General features: G+C 44.3%; 5 protein-coding genes across 5 annotated transcripts; 1 reads left to right on the top strand and 4 right to left on the bottom strand.

Moving 5' to 3' along the window:
- Positions 1-443: 443 nt before the first annotated feature.
- Positions 444-2323, bottom strand: N7516_009375 (uncharacterized protein; the record flags this gene model as incomplete). Its single annotated transcript, XM_057222094.1, has 2 exons — positions 444-1176; positions 1242-2323. The coding sequence occupies 2 exons, from the start codon at positions 2321-2323 to the stop codon at positions 444-446; spliced, it is 1815 nt and encodes a 604-aa protein (XP_057072366.1).
- Positions 2324-4571: 2248 nt separating this feature from the next.
- On the bottom strand, positions 4572-6481 carry N7516_009374 (putative acetamidase; the record flags this gene model as incomplete). The annotated part of the gene is made up of 4 exons (XM_057222093.1): positions 4572-5395; positions 5452-5922; positions 5983-6386; positions 6441-6481. 4 exons carry the CDS (start codon positions 6479-6481, stop codon positions 4572-4574), a joined length of 1740 nt encoding a protein of 579 aa, XP_057072365.1.
- A 609-nt stretch (positions 6482-7090) lies between these two features.
- N7516_009373 (uncharacterized protein) lies at positions 7091-7407 on the bottom strand (the record flags this gene model as incomplete). Its single annotated transcript, XM_057222092.1, has 2 exons — positions 7091-7247; positions 7301-7407. 2 exons carry the CDS (start codon positions 7405-7407, stop codon positions 7091-7093), a joined length of 264 nt encoding a protein of 87 aa, XP_057072364.1.
- An 839-nt stretch (positions 7408-8246) lies between these two features.
- N7516_009372 (uncharacterized protein) lies at positions 8247-9248 on the bottom strand (the record flags this gene model as incomplete). Its single annotated transcript, XM_057222091.1, has 1 exon — positions 8247-9248. One exon carries the CDS (start codon positions 9246-9248, stop codon positions 8247-8249), a length of 1002 nt encoding a protein of 333 aa, XP_057072363.1.
- Positions 9249-11211: 1963 nt separating this feature from the next.
- Positions 11212-13688, top strand: N7516_009371 (uncharacterized protein; the record flags this gene model as incomplete). Its single annotated transcript, XM_057222090.1, has 4 exons — positions 11212-11791; positions 11814-12320; positions 12441-13430; positions 13486-13688. The coding sequence occupies 4 exons, from the start codon at positions 11212-11214 to the stop codon at positions 13686-13688; spliced, it is 2280 nt and encodes a 759-aa protein (XP_057072362.1).
- Positions 13689-20768: the final 7080 nt, after the last annotated feature.

Genomic DNA, 20768 nt, shown 5'->3' with positions numbered 1-20768 from the left:
AAAATAAAAAATAAAAAAAATAACACCCTGCCAAAGGTGTGTGGTGTGTGTCGGGTCAGGTGGCAATGTTCGGGTTTCACAGCACGGCGAGTTTAGGCAAGTATATGCAAAACGGATATCCGGCGTGGTCCAAAGTAACGGTGGATATATCTATATATGCCCCATGGCCAAGTTCCAGCATGTTGCTGGTGACTGAGATGGTATGTATCCCAGAGAAAGAAATCCCAATAATTATTTTCCATATATCCATTTTAAATAAAACCGAGGATGACAACGATACTGAGGATGAGGTCCACGGGTAGGGGGGACGGTGGTAGGGGGAGGGGGCAAGGAAGCTGGACTGCGTCACTGCAGCTGACGGCAGCTGACGGCAGATCCGAAGAGGAAGCGGGTGATTCGCGCTTCTGGAAGCTCGGAGAATTTCCCAATGCCTGAATTCGGGCTCATTGGATGGCGTGGCTATACCTACTCGCGTTCTCCTGCCAGAGAGCCTCCGCAGCAGTATCGCAGGCAGCATCGTACCATAACATAGATGCGAGAACTGATTTGATGTTGGCCCATGAGTTCAAACCAGTCTTGTGGGCGATATCTCCTAGAGCAGAGGCGAACCAGGCGCGGTTTGGGGTATCGTTCGCTGCGATACCGCCGAGGGTTAAGACCCAGATTAGAGGGAGACGCGTGGATGAGGAAGTCCATAGGCCTGTGGAGGAAGGTTGGAGGAGGACAGACTTAATAAGGCCCGCCAGAGTACTGAGGGGTGTATTCTGTGCAGGGATTGGGAAGAGCACGCCTACCCCGAAGATTAGCGCCGCTAGACGACAGGCTTCGTAGGTGGCGGCGTGTGTGGGATGGGAGAAGAAGGCATGGAGTTCCGAGCCCGGAGCGAGACAGAGGAGAGTATGTTGGGTCAGGTTCCGCTGGTCGACAAGCAAGGGGACATCATGTGTGACATTCGGGCTCGCTTTGATGATCCCGATATAAGTGTGCACCGCCTGGAAAGCTTCTGCCATTTGGGGGGTGGCACCAATTTCCTGCAAACGGGCGAATCCCTGGTCAACGTCTGATGGACCGAAGCCTAGTAGTTCTTGGATGGACAAGCCTAATCGGTGATCGGCGAGGGGCCAGAATTCAAAGCACGGGTGGATACAGAGGACGCTGCAGCTCATGATATCCGAGCTGTGGGTGGTCAGTATGGGTAGTCAATACGAAGCAAAACAAACAAATAAATAACCGAGACATACAAGGAAATTGTCGCGGCTAGACCATCTGTGTGAATATTTACTAAGCCCCCACGCATTTTGATCAATTGCAACAATCCTTTGATATGGATCATATTCGGTGGCAGACACCCGTAGACATCGATCCATTGTAGTCGCGGGAAAGGTGGATTAAATGGTGTTCTGCGGTGCTGTTGCACCGATTTCTCCTCTGCCTGATGATGAGCCATGCAAATAACACTGAGGAGAACAGCATCGCTGACCGCTCGATCTGGATCGCGAACAGCCTGGTTGATCAACTTGATGGATTCCATTTCACATAGCTGCAGCGCACGACGTTCCCTCGGACCAAATACCGTACCGGGTACCCAGTTATTCTGCCATTGTACACGGAGGTGACACAGTGAACCAAACATGAACGCTGTGAACAAAGCCGGGTCCGCCATGGACAGATCGAACCACTTATCCGCCGTAGCTCTGACATTCCGTGGGCGTGGCGCGAGCCCTGGCCACACCACCCCTGTGAGATAGCGCTCCGACAGATTGATCATTTCTGGCTCGAAGCTCCTCGGAGCGGGGTATGTGGCGAATGGGTCGAATACTCCGGAGAGATTGCGTTCAAGCCGCTCAGGAGAAGAGCGATCATTGAACCGGATGACCGCGAGGGCCTGGGAGGATAACACAGTCACGGAACTCGCATCGTCGCTGCTACTGCTATCGCTGCTATCGCTAGCCTGCGACGGCGGAAACGACGAGTCTCGGTATCCAGCCTGGTTGGGGCGGGAGTCGTTCGCAAAGATGAAGCTTTGGCCGATATTGCTCCCACGATGAGCACTTGAGGGTCGCGAGACGATGCTAAAAGAGGATGGACCGGGACGGACGCGGTCAATGGCGGGTAAGGGGGGAACGACGTTGCGGACAGGTCGGGCGCGTGTATTGGAGGATTCGCCTGCTGATCGGTCCTTTGTTTGATCTGAAATCCACCGTCCAACGTGTGCACGCACCTGACGCTGGGCATTCAATCGTTCGGTCTCAGATGCAGGTCTGGCATTGACGAAATGGATGCCATCCTTCTTCGGGGCAGGTTGTTTCTTTCTTGATGCCATCTCAGATCATATCACCAGCTCGGTAAGCGGTGAGAGATGTATGTGATAGCTTGATCATGCATGATCTTTCCGAAGAGGAGAGGTTTGTAACAGAGTTTTGAACAAGATATTGGAGGTATTGATATTAACAAGCCTTTATATGGATCATCCCATTTCTGACATCTGATATTTCTTTTTTTTTTTCTTTGGTTTGACAGCTCTGAAGGTATTGGAGTGGAGGGGGGAGGGGAGGGTAAAGAAGGAAGAAGCTCGGAACCCCCCGTGACCGCAGATCATTCGTACTTTTTTATACTCCCTTTTGTTCTTCTCGACTATTTCGACTATTTCGACTATTTCTACTATAATTTATTTAATTAATTGGCTTTTATTTCATTCAAATCCTCCACGTATCCCTATTACGTTCATTTCTAATTATCTAGTGGAGAAGTGTCTATTTTAGGCCAATAATGAGTGTTATGCATGTACATTACAATGGCACAAGACTATTTGGAATATGAGATCTACGGAGTAGAGTAGACTCAACTCGGAGAATCTTCAAACCTTCTGACCTTCTAAGGTTCTAGGAAAAGAACTCCGTATGGTATAAATACATCCATAGATGTTAGTAAGATTATCAACCTACATAAGGTACCGGAGGCTCCTTTCAATGTTCTTGTATGGCCCAGACCGAGTAATATCCCCTCATTCCCCGGGAATCCCAGTATCGTGGACACATAATGGCTAGTCCCAGAGGAAATCATCCAGAATACCAGACTATTACACATAGATTGTATTACAGGACTGTCAGTTCCCGTTGGAATCCTCTGACCCCAGATGTGAAACCACCTGGGCTTGGCAGTGGTATTAGGGGGCCTGACTATCTATACCTGACTATACTATTCCACTATTATATGTATATGCCTCCAAAGCTTGACGGAAATAGCACTCCGACGGGCTTTAGCCTTTAGTCTTTTCTGATAGAGCCTATGAGAAAACAAGAAGAAAAAAAAGTGGTTCTGATAGGTGGAACCCCGTCGATCGCGAGGGGCAAATCTAGTAGGTGGACTCGAGAGGGTCTTTGAATATATAGTTACAACATAGTGTTGATACTTAGAAACACTTTTATATTTGATATACTCCGTAGTTGTATTTATCTTGTTACAATTAGCCTCTTTATCCAGCTAATCTTAATTCACCCAGTCTTTGAACCTCTCATTTCCTTTCCGGACTTCTTTTTTTCCACTTTTATTATAGAGCTTGATAGGTCCTCTCTATAATGCAAGCTAACCAGAATATGAGACAATATGTACGGAGTACTTCTCACCTGGATCGAATCTAGTTATCTACACGGACCTTAAACCAGCCCCGTCGCCCGAACCCCCCGACAAGTACTATACATACCTTGCGAGTCATGCACCGACTTCTTCAGCTATTTTTCCACCTGTAAGCATCGAGACCAAAGACAAGGCCTTTCCTCGGGATCTGCCAACCTTGCAGCACACATCAATCAACCACGGCTAACTCCGATCCGCAATGCGTAAATGGCGCTGAATATCTCCCAGTTTCGTCCTGCAACACCGAAGATTAGCGGGAATAATAGACGAATAAACGAATATCCCCAAGCGGAATACGTAACGGCCAATTAATGGGCGAGTCTAGACAATGAACGGTGAATAATGGGCGTTGGTTTTGAAAGCCTGACACGATGAAATGTACAGGGGGGTTAGGGTTAGCGCTGACAGGTCTGCATTGACTAAGACAAAGAGGAGATGATAGGCTCACTGGGCATTGACTGATTTCGAATATATCTTTTAAATTGATTATTTATTTATATTTATATGTAGTTAGTACCGAAGATGGAGTGTTTTAGGTACATAGTTATGATATATGTACTCCGTAGTTACTCCGTAGACGTGTCCACGATACAAAGTGGTTTCCGGGATCGACGAGAAACTCGTAAAAGCTGCAGATCGACAAACCCCAATAGTAATCCCCCGCATGCCGATCACTCAATTATAGCCCCAATATCATAGGTTACACCACATTTAGACCGTGACAGGAGTAGTTAGAGGGGGAAAAAAAAAGAAGTCAGGGGTTTAAATTAGAGAGAGCTCGAATTCCATTTCCCAATCAATGAGTATATGCAAACCATAACAAATAAGATCTAGCTTCACATCTGCATGCATGTACTAACGAAGAATCAAGGGATACTGAAATAGTCCGCAAGAACTACCCGTCGAATCAACGCAATGCGAGCGACGGAGGAGACTTAATCAATTTCCAACAGGGTATACCGAGAGCTCTCACCGGTTTGTGGATCATTGTATTGCTCAAGCGCATTCTCCACAGCAGCCATGTAACCAAGCACGTGCTCCTCCTGCCATCGGCGACCGACGACCTGCACGGCGGTGGGGAGACCAGCCATCTTGGCCGAGTCATAGTGTTTCCACGCACCGCGAGCAATGCCATGGTCACAGCCGAGACGCTTGAGGGCGGTTTTATAAGGTGCGGCGAGGGCGTCGCGGATTGGATCTACGTGACCGACGGGGAGAACACCGGCGGAGTAATCGAGCAAGTTCCACAGGAAGGTGTAACCGCACGCGGAGACGGCATCGTGCATGGCCTTGTGCGGGAGAGCCGGGGTAGCGTTGACGGGACACAGGATGAAATCGAATTGCTGGGGCGCAGCGTCCCACCACTTGTGCCAGACGGCACGGAAGACTTCGCGCTGGGCGGTTAGGGTCCACAGCTGAGCGGCGGACTTGGGGCCGAAGTCGCGGATCAGAGTGGCGGAGGTTTGGTCGCGACGGATGTAACGAACGTAGAGGTAGTAGAGGTACCGGAGCGGGCGGGGGAGGTGGGCGATGCGGGTGAGTTGGATGGCGCCTGGGTCGGAGGGTTCGAAGCTCTTGAGGTTGGCGTTAAAGTGGTGGCAGCCGTCTGCGTTGAGGAGTTGTGAGGCGAGGTTTAGGCCTGTGAAGGGGTCTGCGTTGGGTGGGGTGGTGATTTCTGAGACTGTGTGGCCGGATTCGGTGAGGGCGGCTACTGTTGTTGCGATGGCACGCTCAATGGCTGGGGTTGGGGGGACGACACCTAGGGATGGGTAAGTGGCTGGCGTTTATTGTCGAGGTGAGGTGATTGACACATACCATCGGAGGTCATCAGACCAATGCGAAGAGGCCTATTTTGAGCTTCGGACTCCACCTCGCTGCGCCAGGCAATGGGGTGCACTGAGTGCTCATATCTCCAGGGCTCCATGCCGATAATAGCACGAGTGAAATATGTCAAATCGTTCAAGGTCCGGGCCATAGGACTAAACACACTAGGAATACCTTCCTGTCCAGGCATGCTGGTGTTCACGCCGCCCTTAGGCCAGCGGCCAGTGCTGCAGCGGAGTGAATAGATACCACTCCAGGCGGCGGGCACGCGCACAGAGCCAGCAACATCGGATCCAATACCAATACGGCCACCCTGCGCCAGCAACGCTGCCTCTCCACCGGTTGAGCCACCGGGCGAGTATGCTGGGACATGGGGGTTGCGACACTGGCCCCATAGGCCGTTATCTGACTCAAAAGAGAGCAGGGTGATTGGCAGCGCAGTCTTAGCATATGGGACAGCGCCTGTCAAAATCAGTATGCAACCCAGCTATCGAAAACTTTTCTTAAGAATCATGATCTTACCGGCGTCTTTCAAGAGCTTCACCATAGGCCCATCTTCCAAGATAGGCTTTCCAGCCAGAGCAGCATACCCAACACTTGCATCGAATCCCTTGACATGAATAGAGTCTTTCAAAGAGACCGGAATACCAGCCAACGGGCCCTTCAAGTTGATTTCTGACTCCAGCCACGACTCAGCCTCGGGTAGCAGCAGCTCGGTAATGCAGTTCGTCCGCTCCTGAGCCCTCTTGGCTACCTTTCCATAGGTGCGGAGGATATCGAGCGGCGAAACAGCCGAGTCTTGCACATCGTGAACAAGCTCCTCAATAGGCTGGTCGATGATCTTTCGGTCTCGGTCGACAATGTGGAGGTGATAGTTGTGCGGAAGACCTGTAAAGCGGAGTTCTCGTTCGGCTTGTTTTTGGTTGCTGTAGATATTAGCTCCAGATCAAGTGTACATAAGAGAATAAAGACAAGCTTACCGTATGCGCCGATAGTTAAAGTAGTCGAATGGAGGAAGCATAATGGCGGTGGTTGTGCAAGAAGACAAGGGAAGGGAAATCAAGGTTCTTATACGATGCGGGGAATTGGAGAAGTGGAGAAGTGGGGAAATACGATATGACCCGGCTAGACGGGTAACACCGAGGTTAGCCGTGGATACACAGTCCTCCTTGATTGTGGCTATATTTGTATATATTAAGGTATGTAAAAGACAATTTGTATTTGGGCTGATGCGTGTATCTGTGTTTTTGTGTTTTTATGTTCGAAACAAGCAAAATGTTGAACAAAATCACTAAATTCTGGCAAACACAACGCTGGCGGGGATTTGTCCGCAGTAGAGATAAGAAGATAGACCCCAGACACACTATGCCTGTTACGGCAAGTGTATGCGCTAGATAGAGCAGGTGAAGTATACTATAGGTCCGCGGGTACATCCATAGATAAACGAGGTAGATAGAGATGTATGGTTTAAATTATCTATTGTATGTAGTTCTATGTAAAAGCTATCTAAACAAAATGCCAAACGCCGTGTGCAGACGCCGCGGGTATATCTCCAATGCCATGCAAACCCCAAATAAACGCCAAAGGTCAAATCAAAACTAACCCCCGTACCGTAGCAAAAGTCCGGGAATCAAGTGTTATCCAGACGAGGTTGGAGCCAGTTGTTCTTAGAAAGCCACCATAGAACCACGCTGATAATGATGACGAGCACAACGCCGAAGAAAATGACAAAGCCCCAGATGATTGATCGCCTGCTTTTTCGTCGTTCGCGGTCAAGCCATGATGCTCTATAGGGGTGAGTTAAGATTCATTCAAAGACATGGTAGATGGGGGTTCTTACTCGTCTTGTTTTGCTTGGCCTCCCTGGTCAACTGCTCTAGACTCTTCGTCCATGTGGACCGCAGTTGAGAACCGTTTCCAGAAATATGGGTCCCGAACAAGAGCCATAATGATGTGTGCTATCGATCCGAGGTGGACGCGTTGGTTCCAATGTTGTTGTGTTATGGTCGGTAGGTTGATTCAAGGGATAGTCGCGTGACGTGACCGGCTCACAATAGACCAACCACCGATGTATGAGGATGCAATAGTAAAACAATTGATCGAATTGATGTCGATGTGTTCGATTGATGTAGTGAGGTGAAGGTGGACGAGACACGCCAACTGTGAGAAGACAGGCTAGGGGTAACAGCTGCACTTATCCTCTAGCTAGATGGGCCTTAGCGATCAAATCCCGCGTGTGGAATTCTACCCGCTGACACATGTACATACTCCCCTGACGACTGAAATGCGAATCAAAACATGATCGGCGACATGTCCAGTTCTAATTTGTGTGAAAAGCACCCGAGCCTAGGCCATGGACAAGGAACCAAGGCAGGCAGGCAGATACTGCGAGGGAATGGGGTACTCGTATTGGTTATTGTTGTGGCTGAATGTCAGTTCAAGGGAAGGATGGCATGTCGATCGCGGAATGTTGGAAACTCAAATGCAAGATTCGTCGGTGACAAAATTGTTGATCGCTGACATTCAAGCAATGATATTGGTAGATAAAGGGTTTAGGAATGTGGGCCTGAATTTGGCTTACGACGGGATTAACTAGGAGTCTCGGCCGACGAGGGCGTTGGGGTAGAGACCGAAGAACGAATTTTAGCTGATGTCACTTCCCGAAGCTGGTCAGCGTGGATAGATAAATAGACATTGGACCGCGTGGCAGCTTGACTGGATTGCCTGAATGGAATTATATTGTGAACGGTCCATAATGCGTAACATTTTATCGTCGCTGGAATATCTCATGTTGCACAAATCTCGAGTGGAACAGAAACAGATATGGATGATCTCCCCCGACCCTGTCCATGTAATCGATAGAACACCGTCGCCTTCAGGGCATAAACCCGAGACACTAAACAGGAATGGAAAGTTGGTGGATAGCGCCGATGGGTAGGCAGTGAAACGCAAGCCTTGATCGATCCCGTGAAGATCGTGTGATCCCCTTCTTCTTCAGCCTTCCAGTCCAATTTGATTTCGTTGTTCAGTGTTAATACCACATATTCAGACCAGAATTCTCGTCGAGAACCCCATGTAGAAATATCACTCAGATCTGGATAATCCTGCCATGGCTCAACCCCAAAGAAAGTCATTGCCCGCAACTGAAATTCGACAGCAAGAAGACTTGGTGGCAATTGAACCAAGTGAGAAGGGTCAAACCGAAGATCAATCTTTACGGAAGTTGACGCGTCTGTATTCCTTGGCTGGAGACTTTGCAACTGGATAACCGGTGGTTGAGTAGAGTAGGCAGCGAGTTTGCCTCGTGGATGTCGCAGTAACCCAGTGGATAACAACTTTTCTGCTCGCTGTCGATAATAATTATTCTTTCTTGGGACAAGAAGTGGGGGATGCTCATTTCGTGTTGGGAGGATGTGCACGGGATGTGTTGCTTCTTGGATTTTCTTTGACCTCCCTGCCTTGCCATTTCGCTGCCACAGTGCAAAGTTGATACTGTAGACTACTTCCGCCATTTCGGGTGACATGTCGTGAATTCCGTGGTATTGTGTGCCACGGTAGCTGAGACTCGCAGGTAGCTGCAGATGTTCTTGTTGGATTTGGTGATTGGCGCATTGGTGTTGACAAGCATGGATGGGAAGTTCCTCAGGGACGATGAACTTGAAGGGCATTCGATAACTCTTGCCAGGTTTGAGCGCGTTCGTATCCCAACAGTAATCGTAAATTGGCAACTCCATGCTTAGGAAGGGTTTCAGGAGCCGATTGGGGGGCAGAGCAACAGGTGTATTCATGTTGTTCAGTTCGATTCGTGTCCTGCCTATTCGCTGTGTTAATATTGCGAAAGCAGTGCTACTCCCATCCCTCACGTACCTTTAAGTGTGATTCTTATGTCTTCAATGTTGGTTTCTTGATGAGGTGTAAAAATGATCTCGCCATCTATAATGTCGTGGGTCTTGAAAATTGGCGAGTCAGACGAGCTATTAACCACGAATTCCACATTTGAGAACTTCATCATGCAGATATTTATGTTTATTTAATCTAATCCCTACATGGGGTATGCATCGTTTAAGTACTAATTGTTCGGCTGTAGTTCAGAGGAGGCGACGGCCAAATATCATTTTCCCGAACGGAGAATGATTCTGAATTTTCTTTCTGTATTCTATATTGTGGTCGGCAAATGCACATCTTGCCGTAATTAAGTACTGAAGGTTAAGAAGGCTTTATTTAGCCGGAATTTGATACCTACTATACCTACTAGGTAGGAAAGGTAATCCGATGCTCGGCCTTTCTTGGCCATTTCAGCATTTGTATATTGCATTTCTACCGTCCATAAGTATACACTTAACCTCCAAGGTATAAAGATAAATTAAAAGATATTGTCCAACTCTCGAATACGGACATATAATAGCGACCCCCTAAAAGGATATGTCAGAACAACTCAAGGAAGAATATTGGTGAGGTGTTGGGCTTGCATATATGAACCATCCACATCAAGCAGCGAGATCACCCCTACCAATGAGGGGCAGCATGTACCCTAACGAATTCTCATCCTTGATTATTATTACATTGGCCCATGCAGGCCTGCAGTCCGCTGTCGTTTAAGGAAACTCCATATCATTGTAAGGGGACCGAGCGAAATGATACAACTGTGCTACCCTCAACACTAGATACTCTGCGGAGATAAAAAGTTTGTTACCTGCAATGCAGAAACAGGTAAATATCTTTTCCTTTCTGGGTGCAGTGACATGTAGATCAGTCATCCATCATTGCGCCAATTCCTTGAAGAAGCGCACAAGACTGCGTCCGGGCGGCATGTGATTAGCAGACGAAGCAGAAGGCCAAAGGGAGCCATTGGTATCCCTGCCAATGCTAGAAAACCTGATAAAGGGATGCTGATGAGGTTCCAACTACTTAGGTATGTATAGGTTAATCTTACCTATGATTGGTGCATCTATGTACTACATAGAGTATCATTTGTGCTTTTAGCGCCTCCTATCTGTCAAGGAGACGAAAAGAAAGAGAATGAAACAGCGGCTTAAAGCAGCGAAAGAAACCTTTTCTTCTTCTGAACACCTAGGTACCTTTATGTATCGAAATCCAATCAATCTAACACGCTTCCGATCCACCGGGGGGACACAGAAGAGACAAAATGGGGGTTACAACAGATGTCAGCTGGATGGAAGCATCTATAATCAAACTCGGTAAGAATAATGCGGTTAAGGCCTGATAGCCTTGAAAATAACCTGATGTTCCCGCCTTAGCGCACAGTCTCACACTAATCGAACAATCATGCCAGTCTAATGCAGGTAATGCAGAATAGTCAGAAGAACTTGTCCTCCCCCAAATGTCGATCTATCCCCTCAAGAGGTTAGCATACGCATGATCCCAGGCCTCCCGTATCGTCAAGGTTATGTAAGAGGCAACCATGCTTGTTAACTACCTGTTAGTTTATATCCGCCGCAACCATTTAACAGCCTCGATCTATAGGTAATGAAATGTCGCAGTTCCGGATATACTATCCGTAGTCAATGGTAGTTGTAGATGGTGACCACCACCCACCACTACATGACGTGTGTAGCAACTGAAAGAAGTGGTCTGCAGCTAGTCAGTGGCGCAAGGATGCAATCCCCCAATTTGAGCTCAAGTTCTAAGTATATATATCTATTAGTTCTCTTTGAACATAGGAAAAGAGTCAAAGGAAACAACTAAGTCTACATACATCGAGTATTTGAAGACCAAGACCAATATTTGACCATGGATCATGTGGTAAGGGATTTCTCGAGTGATATAGAATACTCCTCTGAATCATTTATCGTGACTCTATTACATGGGAAGCCAGAGCATAAACACTTGGATGTGTTGACCGACCTTTTGACAAAAGGTTCCGAAATAGATGAGCGTGTCGCTTCATCTATCAGTGCCGCATGGCACTGGATATGCCAGAATGATCTTTGGTCTACGAGGTATGAGAGCCTCAGTGACTACCGGAAGGCTATAGGATATATGGAAACGGTACGGCCGATTGTACAGCGACATAAGAAGTCAGAGCTAGCGAAACGATCAAGTACCGAAACAATATTTCGGTACTGGAAAGTTCCCTTCGATAAGGCTCTTCCAATTCATACTCGCCCCTTAACCTGGAGCAAACATTTGCTTTCATTGACAGCCTGTTTGAGCAAGCACCTAAATCATTTGGACTCCCTATCACTCCTTGAAAATAGCATGAAAAACAGACCAGAACGTGGACGCACTCGGACTCGACTCATGGCAAGTGATGTCCAACGGGCATTGGAAACTTTAGGCATACCGCAGACACTCTTGGCAGCACGGGGATGTAAGTCATGATAATTATCCAGTTGAACCTCCAAGAATGCGGCTTACGGTGTTTCAAGCAAGAAAATCCCGAACCTCCTCGAGCTCAGCTCAGAACCAAGGCACTGATAGTTGCGTTGAGGCTGACACTCCACCGTCCACCATCCATTCAGAAACATCATACCTCTTAAACACACAATCGCAAAGTCTGCTACCATTTGCAGCCTCGCCTACAGAAGGGCTGCCAACAAACAAAGACCCAAATGAGTGGCAGTGCTGCGGATGTATTCCTATATGCTTGCCACTGATCGCCCTAATTACTACCCCTCAAGCAAGGTTGGATACGAAGCTTCTGACGGCATTGGTGGAGTGGGCATACACAATATCATGGGGTAGCTTTTGCTCCGAGCATCTGATGCGTCTAGCCCACTTTATCCCCACAGAGGATCTATGTGACAGCACTAGAGCAGACGTAATTCACATATTGGAGGCATTCTGCTCTCGTGGATGCTACAGTTCCATAGCTACGGCCAATTCCCCCTTTATGACTGGTACGTGAGATGCTCAGTCGCTGTCGCATATTTGTTAACTTGCCTTTTATAATAGATGACCATACCTATCCCCCTCCCCCAATCTTTGTTTAAATACGGAGCTGCTATCTCGTTATACAGGGTCTGCCGATGCGTGGTGGCGTTGGAAAAGGGATGGATTTCTCCATATCCCTGGGTTCTTTTCCTACATGGAAGAGTTTGGTGTGTTCAGGCGGGTTCGGAAGTACCTTGGTAGAGGCACTACTAAAGAAGGTGCAACTTCGACATTCTATCGAAACTTCATCCAGCAATGCTACGAGATGATCTCTCAAATGGTACAACGGGATCCGGCATATTATGCTGTTCTAGTCGCATGCAGACCGGACCAAAACCAGAAACTCGTTCATCGCCCACGACAGTATCAACAAAGCACTGTTTCCCAGTGCGACGGTGTAGGGCTCGGTGTCCCAATTGACAGCACCAAGTTACTGGCCCAAGGGGAAGTCACGAGTGACATCCATAGTACTGTCATATTACCGACATGTGAGACTGCGCAAAAGATCCGACTAGTCCCAGTGTCGCATGGGCAATGCAACTCATGGTCACAGAGCCCGTTAGAAGCGGAGCATGGAGATGGATGCAAAGTACTTGGTGAAGCCCAGGAGATTTTGGTACTGCCAGGCGATTTGATTATGTGTCTCCCGCAAATTCTCAGATGGCCAGCAACCTTTCCGTCCTCAAACTTTCTCAACCTGTCACAGACTGGATTGGACAACAGATTCACCACACCCCCCGAACAACCCAGTGATAGTTGGGATACGGGCAGTTTCGACAAGGTCTGGGAGCAGCCAGAACCGCTGGTTCACGACAGCAAAAGTATACCGCACGAATATCATACCGCGAAAGCGGACCTTATTGAGGACAGCTGGTGTAGTTCCTCCAGTGCCATAGGCCAGGCATTGACAGGTCGTCTGGATTGGGGTACCGACAGAGTGAGAGAAGAAATGAACTATATTCTCGGTTCTGATGGAGCGACAGCAGTTGAATTTGTCACGAAGTCGCGAGCGCAGTTGGCGAAGCATTTTCACCACCTCTGTGATTCAATTGAGCGAGGCGAAGACCTGGACTCTGGTATGAAAAATCTTTCTCGGTTTACATGAAGCATATTTACTGATTTGGATTCAAGATTGCAGAATGAACAGATATGGAGAACGAGGTGTCTCACCGGACCTTTTCCAAGGTCAAAATGAATATCTTGAGACACCGGAATCTTTCACCGATCCTTTAACGTCAACCTCACCTACGTGGAACAACCCTTCTATAGATGATATGGTAGCAGACTTGAACCATACTTTTTCTCAACAGCCTATGTCTTTCGATTTACCTTGAGATGGAAAGGGTTGTTAGACATGATGATTTCTTTGGGCTCTTATTCTCAAAACGAAGGATATGATAACGATGTCAAGGGCCTAATATACCTGGTGTTGGTGTACCCATAAACGCAAGACTGTTATTTGAATGATCCCTATAACATTCAACTCACGTATCTTGGCTCGGGAAGCCATAATCTGTAGGAAGTTTTCGCCAGGGATCTCACACTAGGACGATCTTGCGCAAGGGGTTGTGAGTCGCTGACGATGGAAAAACTTGCTGTACGGAGTACATCTACATCCGTTTCCTTTCCTTACATATAATTATGCATAACTACAGTGAGGAAAGAGAGCATATTGACAGAGCTACTAGACCTCCGCAATGGGCTGGGTTGGTCCGGGACCTTAGACCCATAAACCAACCAGCAGTGGGCTATGGGCCCTACCTTCAAAGACCAACTAAGCCTATGGCCCATTAGTGGGGGCCTCATAGGCCCCCAACAAAGACCATTTCTATGCATAAACCCCGTCTTGGCGCTTATAAACCTGCTGAATAATGCCTGTTTTTTACGTATGTTCTGGTCTATAAGCTTACTCGGAAGATCTCGGCCCGTTGGCCTAATACGGGGGTTCAATAGGTGATAGGTTATCAATGTGAAGATATATATATTTCATATAGATAGAAGTAGGTGCATCTTCAATGCTTTAAATACCACTTTAAGGTTATTATGTAAATACCTTCTTCTTCTTCTTTTAATTACTCTTATTACTCTTATTGATTTTATAAGTCTTATCTATAGTCAATTCTACCAATTGATTGACTTAATTCCTATAAAGACTCGGTCAACTTAGGTCTTAGACGGTAATTTAAATACTCAAAAATACTAGAAGAATCTACATTACTTATAAATCTGCCAAGAATTGGCATTTTTGTATTGTTTGAGGCCCATTGGGCCCCTATAAAAGCCTAGTGGGCGTTTATCCTAGGCCCAAGACCTATCGATGGGCCTAAGGACTGGCCCAAAGACCAGCCTATTTGCGGGTTGGTCTGGGTTGGGCTATGGGCTTTGCGGGCCGGTGCGGAGGTCTAAGAGCTACGCATCCCCAAGATACCGCGAAATGGGCTATTACTTTCATTCGGCGTATAATAGTTGATCTTGACCCAAGAATTGTCACTCTGTGGAGTGTATGGGTAATTACAAATATTCTCATTCTTCTGCAAGGGTGGTGTGTAAAGCAGTGTCTGTTATAACCCTGGAGACGCTAGGAGATTTGGTTGGACGAATTTATCAAAGAGCAATTGTTAGTGAATCATGACGTAGCCGCTACCATCCCTTATGAAACTTGAATCATTGGGCATTTGAAATAGAATATAGGGTCGTTTACTAGTACTCTATATATATCAACGCTAATCCAAAATCTTGGAAAGGTGTCAAATTGCAAGGTTGCATACATGGGATGATACCATGGAGGATCATGTGACTTCGAGTCTTATGTAATCATACTTAGTCATTACCGCACAGAAACAGCAGTTTCTATTATGTAGAAAATGCAGAGTTCTCCATATCAGCCCTGAGGTCCATACATTTCAATACGTCAGATTTCTGTCAAAAGGAATAGGGTGATTTCCCACCGCCAACTATTAGTGATCTTTCAAGCCTCAATATTATGTAATTTATCTAGTTTTTGGATTTTAGTATATTCCAAGTTTGGATACAAAGTAGATTGATAGAATAAGAGAGTAAGAATAGCGAATTGATATATCGACACCTGCTAATTTGACACCCCCTGCCTGAAAGTTGAGGTGTCACTACCACCGCCTTCCTAATTGGATACCGCTTTTACCTTGATATCTATACCAACCTACCAACCTCCTCACCGCCTTCGAGATTTTACACCGCCTTCGTGTCAAACTCCCTCTAACACTATAGGACGACAGTAGATACCTACAATTTGTATACAAACACATAGTGAAAATAAGTCACTTTAGTCCCATACATATTATAGGACTCGTGTAGCAATCAACCTGATAATGCAATTCTGGTTTACATACATTAACCTGCCTTCTCCTAACTCATTTTTTTATCTGTATTTGCACTAAATCATCAGTTTTAATCCTTTTTTTTTTCATTATTTCCATCCAATTTTTGTCATTCTAGCAACCAAAATAGCGTCTTTAGGCCTGGCATACCTTGATTCGTCCGATTCGGACTATGAGATCGTCCCCGAGTCGGAGCAACTGTGACAGAGGGGAGTGAAACTGGCGCGCGGGGACCTAGTTGAGAAGCTCATTTAACCTGTATGTGTAAACAAATGCTTAATCCGACAGAAATATACTTTTTTTTCTGATCAAAATGCATGTTTTTTTACTATGTAAACCGGAATTCCTACAGTGTTGGCAGAATTATATGGCAGAAAACTCTGCACTGGCAGAAGACATGGCAGAATTTAGCAACGCACCCGATTAGGGAGGCGGTGACTGAATTTTCAGGCAGGGAGGGGTCAAATTAGCAGGGGGTGTCGATATATCAATTCCCTAAGAATATTAAACTTCAAGGTTTTGCAAGTTGGGGGGCCGGGCGGAATTACAGGCCGATTTTACCAGGCCTACAGTAATCCGGTGTCTGGCATGCATGTAAAGTAACCCTCCTCACATTCTATTTCAATAATTCACTAATTCAATCAATGATGTCAAATTGCAAGGTTGCATACATGGGATGATACAGATTATGTAATCTAGCTTAGTCATAAACCGCACAGAAACAGCAGTTTCTATTATGTAGAAAATGCAGAGTTCTCCATATCAGCCCTAAGGTCCATACATTTCAATACGTCAGATTTCTGTCAGTTATAAGCCCGGCTTTGTTCCATTAATCAATTCAAAGATCAACCCTGCTTCCAATCGATACTGAGGTAATTTACCTAGCGACGAAGCAACCCCTAAATCGAAAAAAATCGGAAATCTGTTAACAAATCATAGCCGATTATCTCTCCGCGGGTCCATCCTCCCGCGTTATCCTTAAGGACACCGAAACTTAGGATATATAGATCGCTAATATCGAATCGATTGTAGTACAATTTGATGTTTAGGAGCTATATAATCCTAGTAAGGAAAAAGAACCGGAGATACGGAAAGCTCCGGTAGAGATCATATCGATTAAAGAAGCGGAGAAGAAGTATAGCGATAAATAGGTCGATATTTATAAAGTAATTCAATCGAACTAGTCGATAAAGAATACGCTCTATACCTAGGAAAAGAAGGGGTTAAGTATAATTATAACGGTAATCCGGAATAGTATTTATATAAACTTCTAGCTATTTATTATAGACTATAAGACTCTATATAGTCTACTCCGAAACCTTCGAGAAAGGTTCGCCTCGGAGTATAATCCGACCTATTCTACTAGGCTCCGTTAATAATAGAGAAGCCTTAATAGAAGGTTAGATAAAAATACTAATATTAACAAATAATTATTAAATTAGGAGATAGTTTAATTAAGCTATAAAAGAGTAGGAATGCTAGAAGTAAATAACGCTTCGACTTAGTTCCTTAATACTATCTTAGTAATATTACCTAGATTCTACGAGATATAGACTCTAAGACTATAAGATAAAGAAGATATCGGATTTACTAAGCTTCTTAACCGGTATTAAGCCTACTAGAAAATCATCTATAGTAAGCTAGTTACTAATTAATAGGATATTTCTAAAGCTACTTTTTCGACTTAGTAAGGCTACGAAGAAGTAAAGCTAGCTAAGATAAAGTTAGCTAATATAAAGTTAGCTAGAGAAGAACTACTATTTAAATTAAAGCTATATCTATATAGATAGAACTATAGATAGTACCTATCTTAGAAGTATTAGGACGTCTTTAATAAGGATAAACCTTCTAGATATACTAGAAATAAAGAAGCTAAGTAGAAATAGGAGAAAGCTATAAAGGCTAACCCTACTTAGAAGGCCTAGGTTGATAAGAGACGTTAAGAAAACCTATAGGGGAAGGTAGCGTAGTAAGCAAATACCACCCTTAATAATAAAGAGGATGACTTATTATATAGGTTCTTCTCTATATAGGTAGGAAAACCCTAGGCCGGCGAGCTAAAGACAGCTAAGCTATAGGCCGGCGTACTAAAGGCAGGCAAGCTATAAGAAACTAAGCAATAGGCCGGCGAGCCTTAGGCAAGTAAGTAAGAAAGCAAGCCCTAGGTAGGCAAGCCGGCGGCTAGTAAGCAAATTCCAACCTCTACTACTATTATATCCACCCAAATCTACGAAGCCGAACCAATTAGATAGAGATAGGTAGTCGATACCGGCGCGTAGATATATATTTATAATAATCGGGAGTGGTTTAAAACTTTCGAAGATATATAGAGTAGCGTTAGGATAGGAGATATAGAAACGAGTATTAACAGGATAGGCACTATAGTAATCTATAGTATCAGCCCTATTAATAGAAAAGTAATTAAAATAAAGTTATATAACGCTAAGTACTCGCCTAATTTCTATAGTAATCTAATATCTAATAGATTAATAATAAAAGCGGGGCTAGTAATAAACTTCCGGAAGAACTATATTAAATCAACTAAGAAACCGGTATACTAAGTATATTAGGATTAGAAGTTAATATAGTTAAAATAACCTAAAGAATTAGCCTTTACTATAAAGAAGTTAGTAAGTAAGCTAAAGTCAGAAGCTTTAATCTAAACTTAGTATAGGCGCCTAGGCTATATTAGTCAGTAACGTCTTATTAAGCTAGTAGAGATAACAGAGGGGATTACTATTAAAAGCAACCCTAATAAGAACGAAAAGTAGGTATATAAAGCTTATTAATTAGTAGATACCCCGAAGTAAATCTCTCGCTAGAAAATAGGCTAAGTATATAGTATATTTAGATATATCTACTTTAATCTAGTATAGAATCAAACTACTTATAATAGATATATCTAGATAACGCATTTTTACCTTAATAGTATTAAGTACTACTTTATCTTTATATATATTAAAAAAAGTAAATACTAAATAGTGGTTAGGAAGTTCCTAGTATTAGTTAAGAACTAGCTAAAAATCGAGATTAGAGTATTCTATTATAATAATAAGCGGAGTACGGGTCTCGAGGTTAAAATAATAATAGAAGCCGAGGGATATATAATTAAGTATTTACTACCTAGCTTACCGGAGATAAATAGTCCTACCGAGAGATCTAGGGGGATAGTAATAAGAACTACTAGAGTTCTAATTAATAATATAGATCTCCCTAAGACTCTCTAGCCTAAGGCAATATATATAGCGGTATATATCCTAAATAGGACTCCTACGTAGATTAAGGATAATACCGGTAAGAATCAATAGATTATACCTTAGAAAGAACTGATAAAGCATGCCGTACTAGATAGTATCTATCACTAAGAGATCAACCTTTCAAATATAAGGTTATATAGCTGTCTAACGTACTCGAGAATCATCAAGAGAGTGCAATTAGACAAGATAGCACCTAGAGTAGAGATAGGATATCTCGTAGGGTATATCTCTAAGAACCTATATAAAGTATAGTTTCCCTATAAAGGACGTACTGGTATAGGAAGGGTAGACGTCGTTAGAGATACCGTTTTCGATGAATTAAGGAGGTATTCGAAGTCGATATCGATACCTAAGAAAGAAGATACTATTAGTACCATGATAGATAGACTAGGCATATAGCCATAGATACTTACTAATAATAAAGCACAGGCTAAGATCAGTACCTAGATAGAGATGCCCAGATCGATAGCCAGGATAGCACTATATGATAAAACTAAGCATACCGAGCAAGCTAGAGAAGAAGCAGCTAAGTCAGCTAATGATACAGTTGATATAGCTAATGATCTAGTTGATAGAAATGATAGAAATGATGATAAAGAAGAGGTTAGGCAGAGAACCCCACTATAGGTTAGAAAGGAAGCAGCTAGATTGCCTACCCCGTAGTCAATGATCAGACCAAGGGAGCAAACAATAGGAGAGCAAATAAATCCACAGAGAGGCCTACCAGGAAGCTTCCTAGATATGCCATCCTCCCTACTACTATCAAGATCATCGTTATCACCATCAAAACCAGCCTCAGTATCCCCAAATCCATCGAATCTAGAACCTAGAGGAGCACTATCATCGTCGCTAGATCCGATCTCCGTGATCCCGTCGATCGAAACTAGGGGGTGGATAGGGATATAGAAGTAAGAGATAATAAAGTAAGTGATAACGAAGTAGAGATAGAGAGATAGCTACAAAGGGAAATAGTATACTCGCTATCACCGGCACTATCACTATCCTACCGAGAACCGTCCCATCGAGGGTCCTCCTAAGTATTATTATTATCCTAACGAGCACTAAGAGATATATTAGGTAATATCGATATATCAAATATCATTACCGGTAGTAGATCTAGGAAACTAAGAACGGATCTAGATTATACCACCTACCTATCTCTTAAAGACTAAGCAGAACTACTAAGTCTACTTTATACCTTCTCTATAGGTATAAGCAAAAGATTCGATAAGAAACTTTACCGAGATAAACTTCCCCCGCCACTAGAGAACTAGGTATAGATCAAGAAGCATCGGTTCGGAGAAGGATTTATAGTAGCGGCAAGCTTCGAAGTCTAGACACTTAAAAAGAAAGAAACCTATACCAAAGTACCTATTCCGAATTAAAGTTAGAGAGGAATCTAGGTACTATCTTTAAAATAGGTCTTTACCTATAAATTCGATATAGATAGATTTCCCGAGAAGTTTAAAGCGAGAATCTACGTTAGAGGTGATCTTTAATAGATATCGATAGAAGAGAAAAGGGTAGCTACCCTAGCTATTAAAATAGTAAGAGCAATCTTTGCCTTAGTAGTAGTATTTGATCTTAATATAATATAGAGAGACGTAGTTACTATATTCCTAAACTTAGTACTCTAAAGTAAGGTTTATACTAAGTGTCTATAAGGATTCGAAGTATAAGGTTAATACTAGCTACTATATAAAGCTCTCTACGGCTTACGAATATTACTAAGATTATAGTAGTAAGAAGTAATAAGGATACTAGTAAAACTAGGCCTTACCCCGGTACCGGAAGATCCGTA

Source organism: Penicillium verrucosum (genome assembly GCF_028828655.1).
Source record: "Penicillium verrucosum strain IBT 35672 chromosome Unknown utg000003l_segment0_segment0, whole genome shotgun sequence".
Taxonomy (NCBI): Eukaryota; Fungi; Ascomycota; class Eurotiomycetes; order Eurotiales; family Aspergillaceae; genus Penicillium; species Penicillium verrucosum.
Note: the sequence above shows the minus strand (reverse complement) of the source record. Positions and strands in the feature narration are given on the sequence as shown.